At 33.5% G+C, this 12,995-nt stretch overlaps 1 protein-coding gene across 3 annotated transcripts; it reads right to left on the minus strand.

Moving 5' to 3' along the window:
* Positions 1-3,057: 3,057 nt before the first annotated feature.
* LOC25496597 (uncharacterized protein At5g08430) lies at positions 3,058-12,314 on the minus strand. Of its 3 annotated transcripts, none has more exons than XM_039827165.1 (8): positions 12,157-12,314; positions 9,721-10,477; positions 8,847-8,950; positions 7,402-7,461; positions 6,790-6,840; positions 6,041-6,111; positions 4,508-5,556; positions 3,058-3,999 (listed from the first exon to the last, which is right to left on the minus strand). In XM_039827165.1, exons 2-8 carry the CDS (start codon positions 10,388-10,390, stop codon positions 3,536-3,538), a joined length of 2,469 nt encoding a protein of 822 aa, XP_039683099.1. In that variant the 5' UTR covers positions 10,391-10,477; positions 12,157-12,314; the 3' UTR covers positions 3,058-3,535. The 3 variants fall into 3 exon arrangements, with proteins under 3 accessions (XP_039683099.1, XP_039683097.1, XP_039683098.1); XM_039827163.1 differs by having other exon boundaries at positions 3,058-3,996; positions 4,493-5,556; XM_039827164.1 differs by lacking the exon at positions 12,157-12,314 and adding an exon at positions 10,839-11,390 and having other exon boundaries at positions 3,058-3,996; positions 4,493-5,556.
* Positions 12,315-12,995: the final 681 nt, after the last annotated feature.

Genomic DNA, 12,995 nt, shown 5'->3' on the forward strand with positions numbered 1-12,995 from the left:
AAACGAAAGTTGTTAAATGACAATAAAGCTTCCATTAAAAATTAGAAAAGGAAAAATTGTGGCTATTATTCAAGAGTTTGCTGATTATTTTTTATTAAAGGGTAACTTGAGATTTTGCAATGTGTTCCTTTTAATGTCACGTCTCAATGTCACATCTTTGAATTTCCATGGTGTCAATTTCGGAAGACTAATTTGACTTCTTAAAAGATGAAAATCTTTAGCGATATCAAAATATATTATTGTTTGCTAAATTTTTAGGTTTCCTCTCCCAATGATATAAATATATCTATCTAAATATTTGAATAGGTATAATGAAGAACATTAATGAACTCGATTCTCATTATAGGATGCATGTGCAATGAGATAGGCTTATTTTTATAAATCGTTTGTTGCTACTACTATCATGCATCTCTGATATTTTTATAAATAAAATGAGACAAGCTTATTTCTGTCAAAAAAAATAATAATAGTCATTGATTACAAGTTAACAAATCCTAACTAAAGAAGTTTTTTTTTTAAGAAATCAAAATGGAATTAAATAACACACCAAACAGCAGTCCCCAAGCATAAGGTGTGCCTAAGAAACCACTAAAAGTTACAAGAGTTTAAAAAATACAACAACCAGAAATAACACTAGTTAGCCAAGCCTAAACAAGCAAAATGGTCTGACCACCATCTCTGCGTACCATAAACAAACACAACATTTTTAACTTTCAACCACCCCAAAGATAACAATTTAACCTTATCTAACAATTGAGGGACAAGATTAACGGACTTATTGAAAAGACGGTTGTTACGTTCACTCCACAAAACCCAAGAACACAAAAGTAAAATAAGCTGTAAGAACGATCTTTTAGCTTTACCAACACCTGCCAAATGTGTAAACTGCACCAGATGATCTGTAATGATAATAGGGTCCACTCCTAAAATACCAATCCAATCACGCACCTGCTGCCACAAAGATGCAAACGTATTACATGATAAAAATAAATGATCAGCTGTCTCCACATGACCGCAACCAGACACACAAAAGATATCATTTGCGGAAATAACACCACGAGTCGCCAGGTTTGCTTTCGTTGGTAATCGATCTCGAATAAGCCGCCACGCAAAAACTGAAACCTTTAAGGGAACCTGAGGATACCACACCAACTTAAAAGGTAATCCCATCTCAGAATCCTCCCCTATCGTCAACAAATCATAGGCACCTCTCACAGAATATCCCTATGCAGTATCCGGAAGCCACTCCCAAGTATCTGAAATATTAGGAACCAGAGAGATATCAAATAGTAACGCCCTACACTCCTCTAATAAAAGCTCCTCCCACGCCCATAGTCTACGCCTCCATCTCCACCCCTCCCCCTCCTGCTCCGTACCCAAAGAGAACAAAGAGGCTACCGTAATGGTTTTGTTTTCTGCTAAGTCAAACAAGCGGGGAAGAAGTTTAGCTCATAATGTTCTTAAAATAAATCATAACAACATAGGTAGTTAATTAAAGTCACTACAACTTAAAATAAAACAGTGAGCATCCACCCAATGTTTTGTGATCGATTTTTCCAGAACTAATTTAGTTTTTGGGTATTGGACAGGTTTTTGGAATGCAATTTAAGCTTCAAAATACTAGCATTTAATTTAATACAAGTGTTATTGAATACAAAAATAAAAGACAAATAAATTAATTATAAGATTCCTAATTTTATAAGCTCCGTCAATTGATAGATTGTTCAAGAAAACTTTGATTGTGATCCGGCATGAGTAATCTTGATATTTACTAAGATTTTGTTTGCGAGTTTGAAGGGGAAGGAGTGGAGGAGAGTGTTTTAGAAAGAAATAAAAAAGGAAGAGACAGGTGGAAGAAATAGATGACATTGAGAGGGGAAGACTTTGGTGTTTCATTTTTCTTCAAAATACAAAACCCTCCTCATTTAGAGAAACTCAAAAATTGTATTGAAGGAGGGTTTACACGAATTCTTGAAATTTAATGTATGTAGTTATAATATTTTTAAAATTAAAAAATATATAAATCATAAGTATTAATTTATTATTCTAAAAAAAATATGAAAGATTTTACTATTTTTCCCTATATTTTCAACCCTCCAAAGTCTTCTCTTCCTCTCACCTCCAAACTCCCAAACAAAGTCTCAAAGACAGTTACTACACCCAAACCAAAACTAGCACAACAAAAATCAAACAAAAACCTGTCAAAACACATGACTAAAAAACAACAGACCAGCCAACAACACAAGCATGAAACAAAACCCAGAAGAGGCAGGAAAAAAAGAGCAGAGAACAAATGAAAACCGGCCTCCGAAACCAAGAGCAGCGACACTTTATCTAACAAAACAGTCTCTCGGATTCCAACTCCACTCATAGAACAAACATGGGAAAGCCTTTAGTCTACTCAAGCCCCATCTCCACAATGTAACTTTGATATCGTCGACAATTTCTTTTACCTTGTTTTTGAAAATTCTGTCATTCATTGACCTCCAAATCACCCAAAAACAAGACTGAATTAAAATGTTCTTTTTCCCTTATCATGACATGAGAAATGCTTATTATTACGAATTATGCGTGCAAGAATAGCACGAAACAGATCTACACCCTTAATTAATGCCAAGTGACGATCTGATTTCCACCAAATAGACTCTTTACATTTTCCTTGCTTTAAAAACACACTGCTTCTTGCATTTATTCGCCTTTTATATTCGTAAAAAATAGCAACGCTCTTATGACATATAGGGAGGTAATAATGTAGTTGAGGAATTTTAGATAGCACCCTAAGAGGTAAAGGTAAGGGTGATCTCACTTGAGGACTTAATCTCGCCTTGGAAGCGACCAACAAAATATATTATAATAAAAAAAATCAGCAAACAACATGATTATTTGTCAAAAATAAAAAATATAATTAATACACCTCATATCAATAATAAAATAAATAAATATTTGAATTTATATTTGAGACTAAGTTTGATTACTAAAAAATCCAAAATCAATCCAATGAATCAATTATCATAAAAAGAAGTTTGATAACAAACAGTAAAAATTGAATATGTTTGATTTGGCTGTGAACACTCTTATAGGTAATTCAAACCAAAAAAGATTTCCAGCACAATACTCTCCCATTCTCATTCAAACACACATCCATTATATCAACCTCAAACAATTACAAGCTTTATGCATGAATGACACTGTTCACTTTGTCAAGATAAAAAAGAGATGACCAAGGGAAGGAATGAGGCAACAAAAAAAAAAATGTGAAGTCTGGTTACCAATGAGAACATGAATTTCTAGTTCCTAGGTACAACAAAGAGGTGCAGACTGGTGATAACCAAAGAATCAAATTGTTTACCTGGATCAAATGCACCTCAGATGCAATTTGAAACAACCCAATTACAATTTTAAGTCGCAGGTTGTCGGTTGCATTAAAATCAAACCGAGTTATTAACCAGGATTGAAAAGCATCATGTTTTTCTTAAACCAAAATTGATATGCTAAAGCATACTATGATAACTGACATCCCGGCTATATTGACACCTCACATGAAACTTGGTCCAACGGGAAAATATTTGGATAGAATATCCACCAATAGTACACTTTGATCCTGGGTTTGACCTGCCTTCCAGACCTTGAAGTCTGGAGAAAAGTAGCGAGAATCATTCCAACATTTTAGAGAAAATAAGGGGAATGGTCCTTGCACATTTCCTTGAGGATCTATGTAATTCCACGTTGATGAATGTGGGTTCTCAACAGGGACTGGTGTTATGAAGCTTGGTTTTATGGTGCTTGATTTTTCAATTTCCTCATCATCGTCATCGCTCAGTTCTATAACCTGAATCTGAGCTGGCCGTACCTGCTTGTCTGATGTCCCTTGAGAGTTCTTAGCTTTGATTGTAACTTCATTTGATTTGGCTGGCATAAATACACCATCCTTCTTAAATGAAGAGAATGTTTGTGTCGCAGGTTGCTGTTGAACAGACATACTTGACCTTTGGTGCACTGCCAAAACATGGAAAGAATATAAATAAATGGCAAGGACATGGCTTATCCTAAGTGCTTTCGATGCATAATAAATAAATGCAGCATACTTCTCACTGAACATACTGCAATAGTACAACATCCACCCTTTTTATAAGCCTTTTGACACTTTTCACATATATCAATAATTGTTTGTAATCAACACAGTTATGTGTATATTTTGTGCATGACTATCCCTAAACAAAACTTTGTGTGTCGGTGTATCTAATATTGACTTTTCATCTTTCAAGATAGATTAGTAGTATTGACTAGGAATAAATATGGGAAAGAGTAATACATACTATAGTAATTTGAAAGATGGCTTATAATTATGGACAAAAAAAATCTTTCAAAGGATGATTATAAATAATGACAAAGGCAGTAGTAGTAGTACCATCGAACGCAAACGTAGACAACAACAAAAAAATGCTTTCATTAAAATAGAGAATGATTGGAAATAAGGATAATTATAACAAACCTGTAGAAGTGACTGTGTCACGTGAAATGCCATTTGACGCAGTGTTATTCATTGCTATATTGAAAAGAGGAACTTCTGATGGTCTACTAAGACTGAGAATCGATTTTGGTGATTCACTTTCCTGTTTTGTTTGATCGGCTACATGGAATCTTTTACCCATGAACACAAAACTATTAGCAACTGCTTTTGGGACCTCGGGCACTACAGATGCTTCTATACAATTAGCCTCCCAAAACCCTTGCATGTTATTTTCTGTTTTTTTAACAGGAACTTCTGGTGTTTTGGATTTTGAAAAATCTAGATAACCTGTAGTAACTTGGGGAATGCCATTAGCAACCACTTTTGGGACCTCGGGCACTATAGATCCTGTCATACAAGTAGCCTCCCAAAACCCTTGCAAGTTATTTTCCGCTTTCTTATCTGGAATTTCTGGTGTTTTGGATTTTGAAAATTTTGGATAACCTGTAGTACCTTGAGGAATACCATCAGCAACTACTTTTGGGACCTCAGGCACTATAGATCCTGTCATAGAAGTAGCCTCCCAAATCCCTTGCATGTTATTTTCCGCTTTCTTATCTGGAATTTCTGGTGTTTTGGATTTTGAAAATTCTGGATAACCTGCAGTAACTTGGGGACCATTAGAAACCACTTTTGGGACCTCGGGCTCTATAGATGCTGTCATACAAGTAGCCTCCCAAATCCCTTGTATGTTATTTTCTGCTTTTTTATCTGGAATTTCTGGTGTTTTGGATTTTGAAAATTCTGGATAACCTGTAGTGACTTGGGGAGTATCATGAAATAACCATTCTTGATCATCCGCAAAATCATCTTCATCTGAAAAATCATCTGCAGCTGCCTTTGGGACCTCAGTCGCTAACGATACTTTTGTACATGTAGTCTGCGACAACTCCTGGAAATTGGTTGGTAGTTTTTTCTCTGGAACATCTGGTGTTGCAGATTCCGATTCTAGATCTTCTGCAATGACTTGAGGAAATTCACGCAATAACCGTTCCTGTTCTTCCGGAGTCTTAAGCTTTGCCCTTTTTTGTAGGTAGCCGTCCAATGTGCTTTCAATAGATTAAGGAATATCTATCTTATAGAAGTTTTTGATTTAAAAGAATTTTCATACAAAGCATATAACATAAAATTCTTGATGAAAAGACAGAATTCTAAGGCAAAATGTTCATCACTTCAATCGACTGCTGTCTTATTCATGAGTATGGGCACTAACGTATTGAATAAAAGTCAAAGCCTTAGAAGGGATTGTTATGTAATCAGCATGATGTGTACTCAGATTTACCTACTAATTTTGAGTTTAATCAGTTCATTGCCAGAAATTACTGCCATACACAGCTGATGATAATTATCTACTATGAGCTAGTAGTCCAGTTAACGATCTATGGAAAATCTACTAAGAAATTTTTTAGTGTATTGTCTAATGCATTAACAAGGTTCAGCAGCAAAATTCACCACATAAGAATCTTCTGAAGCAAAAAATTAATATGCAGACATGAAAACAATTTAGAAAAAATTATCAGAAAAGGATATTCTCTTCGCCAACCCTTTTCATTTGCCCGGTCAATAAGATTTTGTAACAGAGCAAGTTCTTTTGCAAGCCACTAAGGCAGATTCACCAAATAACAAGAAAGCAGAAAAGTTAGGTAAAAATCAAGCCCAAATATCAGAAGAATAAACATAAATTATCATTTGAAACCGGATGTGCAGCACAAACAGTTTTAATTTACACAGAGAAACAGGACAAAGCGTTTATATTAAAATTTCAAATCACTAGACTGATGTTTATGATACAGACAGATATCAACAACAACAGTAACAACAACAACAAGAAACATATCTAAGGTAAAAATAGCATGTATAACAAAAATAATATCCAAGGAGTGACGGACAAATCCAAAAGTGTTCTTCATTCCTAAGAGTACTGGGATAGCATGTTATCTTGCATGATCTATCTTTCCATTCACAAGACTGGATACAACAGTTTATCATCCACTTAATTCATCTAAACAAAAATTACCTATGAAGGGGGCTATACAGTTACACATAAAACAAATTTCACATTGTTTCATTGCTTATGTGTGTTGTTTCATTGCTAATCCAGCCAAGATAATAAGAATAATATTGGTGTGTTCATGAAATGATATCCACATGATGTTTAACAAAGTACAATTCTCATGCAAATGCATATGACTAATATGGATCCTTTCTTCAACAAATTGTGAGAAAATCACTGGAATGAAACATGAATGAAGAAATAAAATGCAAGGGTTCTTGCTTACATGCTTAGTCATATCCTCATGCAATACTCTAGCCTTTTCCTCCAAATCCACCTGCCATGTACAAAACAGAAAAGGCATTGCCATAATATTTAGATTCAATAAAGACCGACGATGTTGTACGGGATAGACTATTGGGCAGTAAAAAAACAACACGAAAATAAATTAAGTTTGGCATAAACGAGGATGTTGTGTTGAATGTGTGACAAGATTATACGGGATATGATTAGAAATGACGACATTAGAGAGAAAGTTGTGGTAGCACCTATAGTAGAAAAGATGGTGGAAACTGGATTTAGGTGGTTTGGGCATGTAGAGAGAAGACATGTGGATTCTGTAGTAAGGAGAGTAGGTAGAGGAAGACCTAGAAAAACAATAAGAGAAACAATCAAGAAGGATCTACATATTAATGAGTTGGATAAAAATATGGTTTTTGATAGAACATTATGGCGTCGTTTGATTCATGTAGCTGACCCCACTTAGTGGGATAAGGCTTGGTTGTCGTTGTTGTAAAGTACCATACAAAGATTTACGGCACGAAAACTGATTGTTCAAGTCTTGCAGGAACTTCATTCACTAGAATAATTCAATCTGAAAGTACTAGAAAGAACTTACAATCATAGGTCTCTTGAGTAAGCCATCTTTTACTCTTCTATGCAAATCCTCACACTCCGCCTGAAACCAAAGCCATAGATTCAAACCCCAAAAATTTAAAAGCACAATAACAAAATGGATATAATGTAAAGCAGAAAGTTCTCGAAAAAAATAAATCTCATAGATAGATGGTAGATAAAATTGTGAGTCTTAAGCAGAAGTACACTATTTATTTATCTGCAATTATTGAAGTTAGTTTTGACAGTGAACCAAATTTAAAATATATGGAGGCAAACTGAAGAATGTATTGGCTTAATACTGGAGATCACAGAAAGGGTGTTTCAGAGTAGAGCATGGTTTTGAGAACTTGTCTGATATTTATTTATTTTGTATTAAGTTTTCATATAAGTATTCCAAATAATTTTCTCCATGGTCTAGTTTTCCGATTCCCAAAATTATTTTTAGCCTATGTATTCTCCGAAATTTTAGGCTTGAATTGATTAGTACTAGAATATAACCTTGAAACACTCTACCCTATCTCTTTAGATCCTCTATATTATATTGGAAAAGTTATTCAAACATGCAAAATTTCCTAGAGCTTGATTATTAAAAAGATGGTTTTGTGTTTGTCTATAATTAGTAATTAGTAATTACTATAGCCAGAATACAACATGCACAGCGGTTTCCCACCCCCATGTTTTTATTAGCATTCAGTATAACTTTGTATTGAATAGATATTTCCACTTGCAAGATAATGTAACTCACCACGCCCATGACTAAACCTCACATTATCAAAAAATTATATTATTTAGGTACACTAATACTGACATACTGATGAGAATCAGCAGTAAGAAATACCAAATCAATCATCCACTTCCAGTTAACATGTGGTTATTTAAAACAGTTATTAAAGTAATCCAGCACTAATTTGTTAGAATTTGATTATCAGAAATGATTACACACAGTTAACTTTACACTTCAGGCCAGAGCTGACAATTTTGTAGTACATGAAAATTCAGTGGGAGAAAAGTTGTCTCATTATAAGAGCAGCGCAATGCACAAGCCATTTAAAATGTCCTTCCGTAACAAATGACTTGCCAATAAAAGATCACAAGTATGAACCGAACCAAAGAGCTCTTTAGTTAATACAATGTGATTCTATTAGTTGAGCTAATCCTCAATTCCTCATTGGCAGAGACCATGATTTTTACTAAATGAAGCAAACTTAACACTTCAGGTCAGAGTCGACAATTTCTATATATGTACATGGTGCAGGGGACGGCACAAGTAATTGAAAATGGTACTGAAGTTACAAATGACTTGCCAATGAAGGACCACTAACATGAACCGGACCAATGACCTTTTAATTAATACAATGAAATCCTACTAGTTGAGTTAATCCTTATTAACAGAGACAATGGTTTATACTAAAGAAAGCTAAAAATAGTAAGATCATTCATCTGTACCTCTGAGAAATCATCGTCTTGAAGCATCTTAATGCTGATGTCTTTAATGAAACCAGAAGCTTGCAAGAGAATTTCCCCATCCACTCCTGAGCTCTTTTTTATACCTGGAATATATCCAAGAAAAAACTATACTTAAGCTGATTAGAAAAAATGATATTTCTGTCCCATATATGTCAAATGATATACCAACTCACAAGTAACTAGTAGTTGAACCACTAACAATGATTCCAGGAGGAGATCAAATGGACTAAGATTTCTTTGTTCATTGATATTCATTGTCTAACTCATTCAATTAGGATAAAATCATACCCAACACATCAAAAAAGAATACACGGTAAGCATAATTTTGTTATCTTCAGTCTTTTGAATCTCACCTAGCTTGAGGATATTTGGTTCTACTACTTTGTTCATTGCTATTGATTTGAATGGTAAAATATGTTTAATTTGGATTAATCACCTATACTAATGATTAAAAAAAGTACATGATAAGCCCCTTTAAGTTTGCTTCATTTATGTGAATATCTCACCCATCATGAGATTGTTGGATTAGATTTTCGTATTCTTTATCAGTCATTGTGAATAGTCCAAATTGTTGATCTGACTACTTTTCCAAGTAAACAAAATGCAAGTAACATGCACTATTGATGCTAAAGAAGCAACATATACATAACATAATAAGTACACTTTATTTGTCATTGCTATTTTAGGCAAGCACAAGTATTAAACTTATACTTCTATTTTTGGCATGCACAAGTACTAAACTTATACAGTTGGTGAGCTTACTTTCCAAAGCAACTTGGATATTTAAAGTTATAAAATAAAGAAGCATTTGTTAGAATGCAATGCCATAATAAGCCTAAAGCAGTCAAATTACCTGTGATTTGCAGAAGCTGGTGTGAGTTTTTCTGTAGGTAGTCATTTGGGTCACACTTGATTCTTATGAAGCTTCCAACTACTTTGGTCTTAAAAGTTTCAGGGTCCTTTAGAAGTTCCTCAACTAGACTCTTCTTTAAATAAACAAGCTTTATGTTGAAAGGGTTGATAGCAGCAAAACAGCTCCTTGGTTTTTCCACAACATATTTCCTTGGTTGACTCTTCCTCTCCAAAGACGCTGGTTTTGGAGTTTCACGCGCCCCTGGCGCATACTCATCATCTTCTGAGTCAAGCAGAAAACCATCATCAGATTCTCCACAGTTCTCTGCAAAGTGTGACTCGAGCAAGTCACTAATCTTCAACCTACTAATGGTCTTCTTTCCAAACAACGAAAAAAGCCTCGCATCACACTCAATTCTTTTCTTTTTCGTAGGATGGCGAAGGTTATTCTGATGAACATAATCAGTTATAATTTGAGTCACCTCACTCTGGCTTATCTTGTTGCTGGTATCTCTACCAATGGATTTGAGAAACTGAATAAGGAGAGTTGACCCCCATCCATTGTATTCCTTTTTCTTATGTTGGTATTTCCTTTTCTTTTTCGCAGAGGTCTGAACCTCTCCATTTATTTCCTCTACCCAGAACGAACCAAATAGTTTTTCATCACCCATCCTTTCTATACACTAAACTTAATCGTCTCCTCCGCTGATACCTCTTCTGCTACCTACTAAATCTATCCATCCCCACGCTTTTCACCTCTGTCAAATTTCATTTATAAAAAGAAATACATCAATTGGCAGCAGAAAATGATAACAAAGAAAACACACTTGAAATGCATTTTGCATTTCTGTTGAAAACTAAAACAAAGAACTCTGAAGAACCAAGGATAAAACAGTTAATGAGAAATTCAAAACTAAAAAATAATATCAGAAATAGTCTTTAAAATACAAAAACTGGCAGCAGATATTATTCAAAGAAAACGTCGGAGTTTGAAGGAAGGGGAAGCAATAGGAGGACTTTGAGGGGGAAACTAATAAAGATCTTGTGTAAGATTGCACAAATTTGGAGGGAAATGACAGAAAATAGATGTATGAAATTGCAAGGATTGATAACACTGACATTTTGGTCGTTGAAATTGCAAGGATTGGGCAATTTAGTCCTTTAAATGTTCTATCTGTGCTTTGATGCTCCAAGAGACTATCAAAGCAATATGAATATGCTTTCTAGAAAGATATTTTGGCAGAGAGACTAAATTGACTAACATTATTATATCGCCATTTCATAAATTTGAGGAGTCAGGGCCCGTTCACTTCCCATGTTTCCTACAACTAATAAACATAAGAGAGAATAAATCCAATATTGTCTTCGTTGTTTCTGAAAATGATTGTTTTCGTTGTTTCTGAAAATGCATTCATCCTATTGTTCCCTAAACATATTTTACATAGTAAAGGCCAAAAATGTTTTCTAAAAGTAAACAGGGCCAAATTTGAGGAAAAAACGTCGAATTACTCAAAGAAATTATTAGTTATAAGTTTTTTCCTCCCCCATTCAATGTTGTCAATCACGGATCCCAGAACAACACCAGTTTGTTCAAACTCCACTACACTATAGCACCATTATAACCACTATTTAACAACATTGCTCGCTATCCACTATTTAATACCGGAAATTCTCCTTTTCTTCCCCCTCTCCTCCCAAACCCCTCCCCGCTTTTCTTTCCCCCCTAACTCCAAAACAAAACCCAGGTCAAAGATACTTAAAATCACAGAATTAAAATTCTCTCGAACACAATTGTAAAATGGTCATCCTTGCCACTTTAATAATAAAATTTTCCCGTTGCCCAATTTTTTTACCAGTACCCAAATTTTTGAAATTCCCAACAAAAAAAAAAACACACAAACATGCAGATAACTCAATGAAAAAAAAAGCATAAATTCACAGCAGAAAATATTAAAAATTAATAAAAAAAATCTCAACATACATGTTAAATTGCATGTGTAAATTGACAACAGAAAAAACATGCACAGAATTCAATGAAAAAGCATAAATTAACAAAAGAAAATAGTAAAACAAAAAAAATCAAAAAATCTGGACATGAATTTTTAATTGCATGAGTAACCTAAAAAAAACGAAAATTTTAAGAATTTATAAGAAATAAAAAAACTAAACATAACCTTCAATGAAAAAACAAAAATTGAAATAAGAAAATAGTAAAAAAATTGAACATTAATTTTAAATTGCATTTGTAACCTAAAAAACAAAAATTCATAAATTAAAAAAAAATATAGAATAATCAAATTGAAAAACGAAAACAAAGAACAAACATAATCATCATTATCAAGGACACTGAACAGTGACAATTACAACAAGAAAAGTACGCAATTTGGGTACGAAAATTGGAAAAATTGAAGAGAGAGAGAGAGAGAGAGAGAGATACCGTTGACTGAAGAAGCAAAAACGGTTGAAGAACGATGACGAAGATTCTAGAAGCAGTTGGAGTTTGGTGGCTTCTGAGTGTTGTGGTGACTGGGTTAAGTAGTTGTGTATTTGGTGTCTGTTGTTCTTCTAACTTCTAATGGCAAAATTTAAGAAATACCCGTCTTTGATATTCAAAATCCAATCCAAATTAAAAAGTCAAATAAATTACAAAAAATTGAAAATGGTGTAAAATTGAATGCGTTCAAATTGAATCAATTAAAGTTGATGTATTTGGTTTAAAATTCAGTTTAAGTACATAGCTTTTCTTTTACGCAACTTTCTTTTATAAATATGACGAGATAAAGTATTATCAGTTTTTTTGGATCTTGTTTCTAAAAAATCGTTCAGATTAGATTTTTTTTTTTTTTTTAAAGAGGTCTGATTTTGAATTCCTTTTTGAAAACAAAATCGAATCGTGTATTATTTTTTTTTCGTTAAGATGAGATATTGCATTAATTTTATTATTTAGTATCTAAAAGACGTTTGCGTTTGAAAATTATGAATAGTGTTTTTTATGAAATTTTAATTTTGAATAAAAGTAAAAAATTCAATGTTTTTTGCTTTCAAATTATAACAAATCAAACCAATCACGATTATCTATTTCAATGATACCAAAGTAAAAGAAAAAAAATCCCTAAAAAAAACAATAAAACAAAAAAAATATAATCTAAATTCTTATTTTTTTTAATGACACTAACAACGATCTTCATTATAGAAAAAATTGTTGTTTAAGGGTATAATTGGGATAATGAAAAAGTAAGAAAAGATACGCTAATCTAGATTATTACACTTTTTAAA

The sequence above is a fragment of the Medicago truncatula genome, chromosome 6 (genome assembly GCF_003473485.1).
Source record: "Medicago truncatula cultivar Jemalong A17 chromosome 6, MtrunA17r5.0-ANR, whole genome shotgun sequence".
NCBI lineage: Eukaryota > Viridiplantae > Streptophyta > Magnoliopsida > Fabales > Fabaceae > Medicago > Medicago truncatula.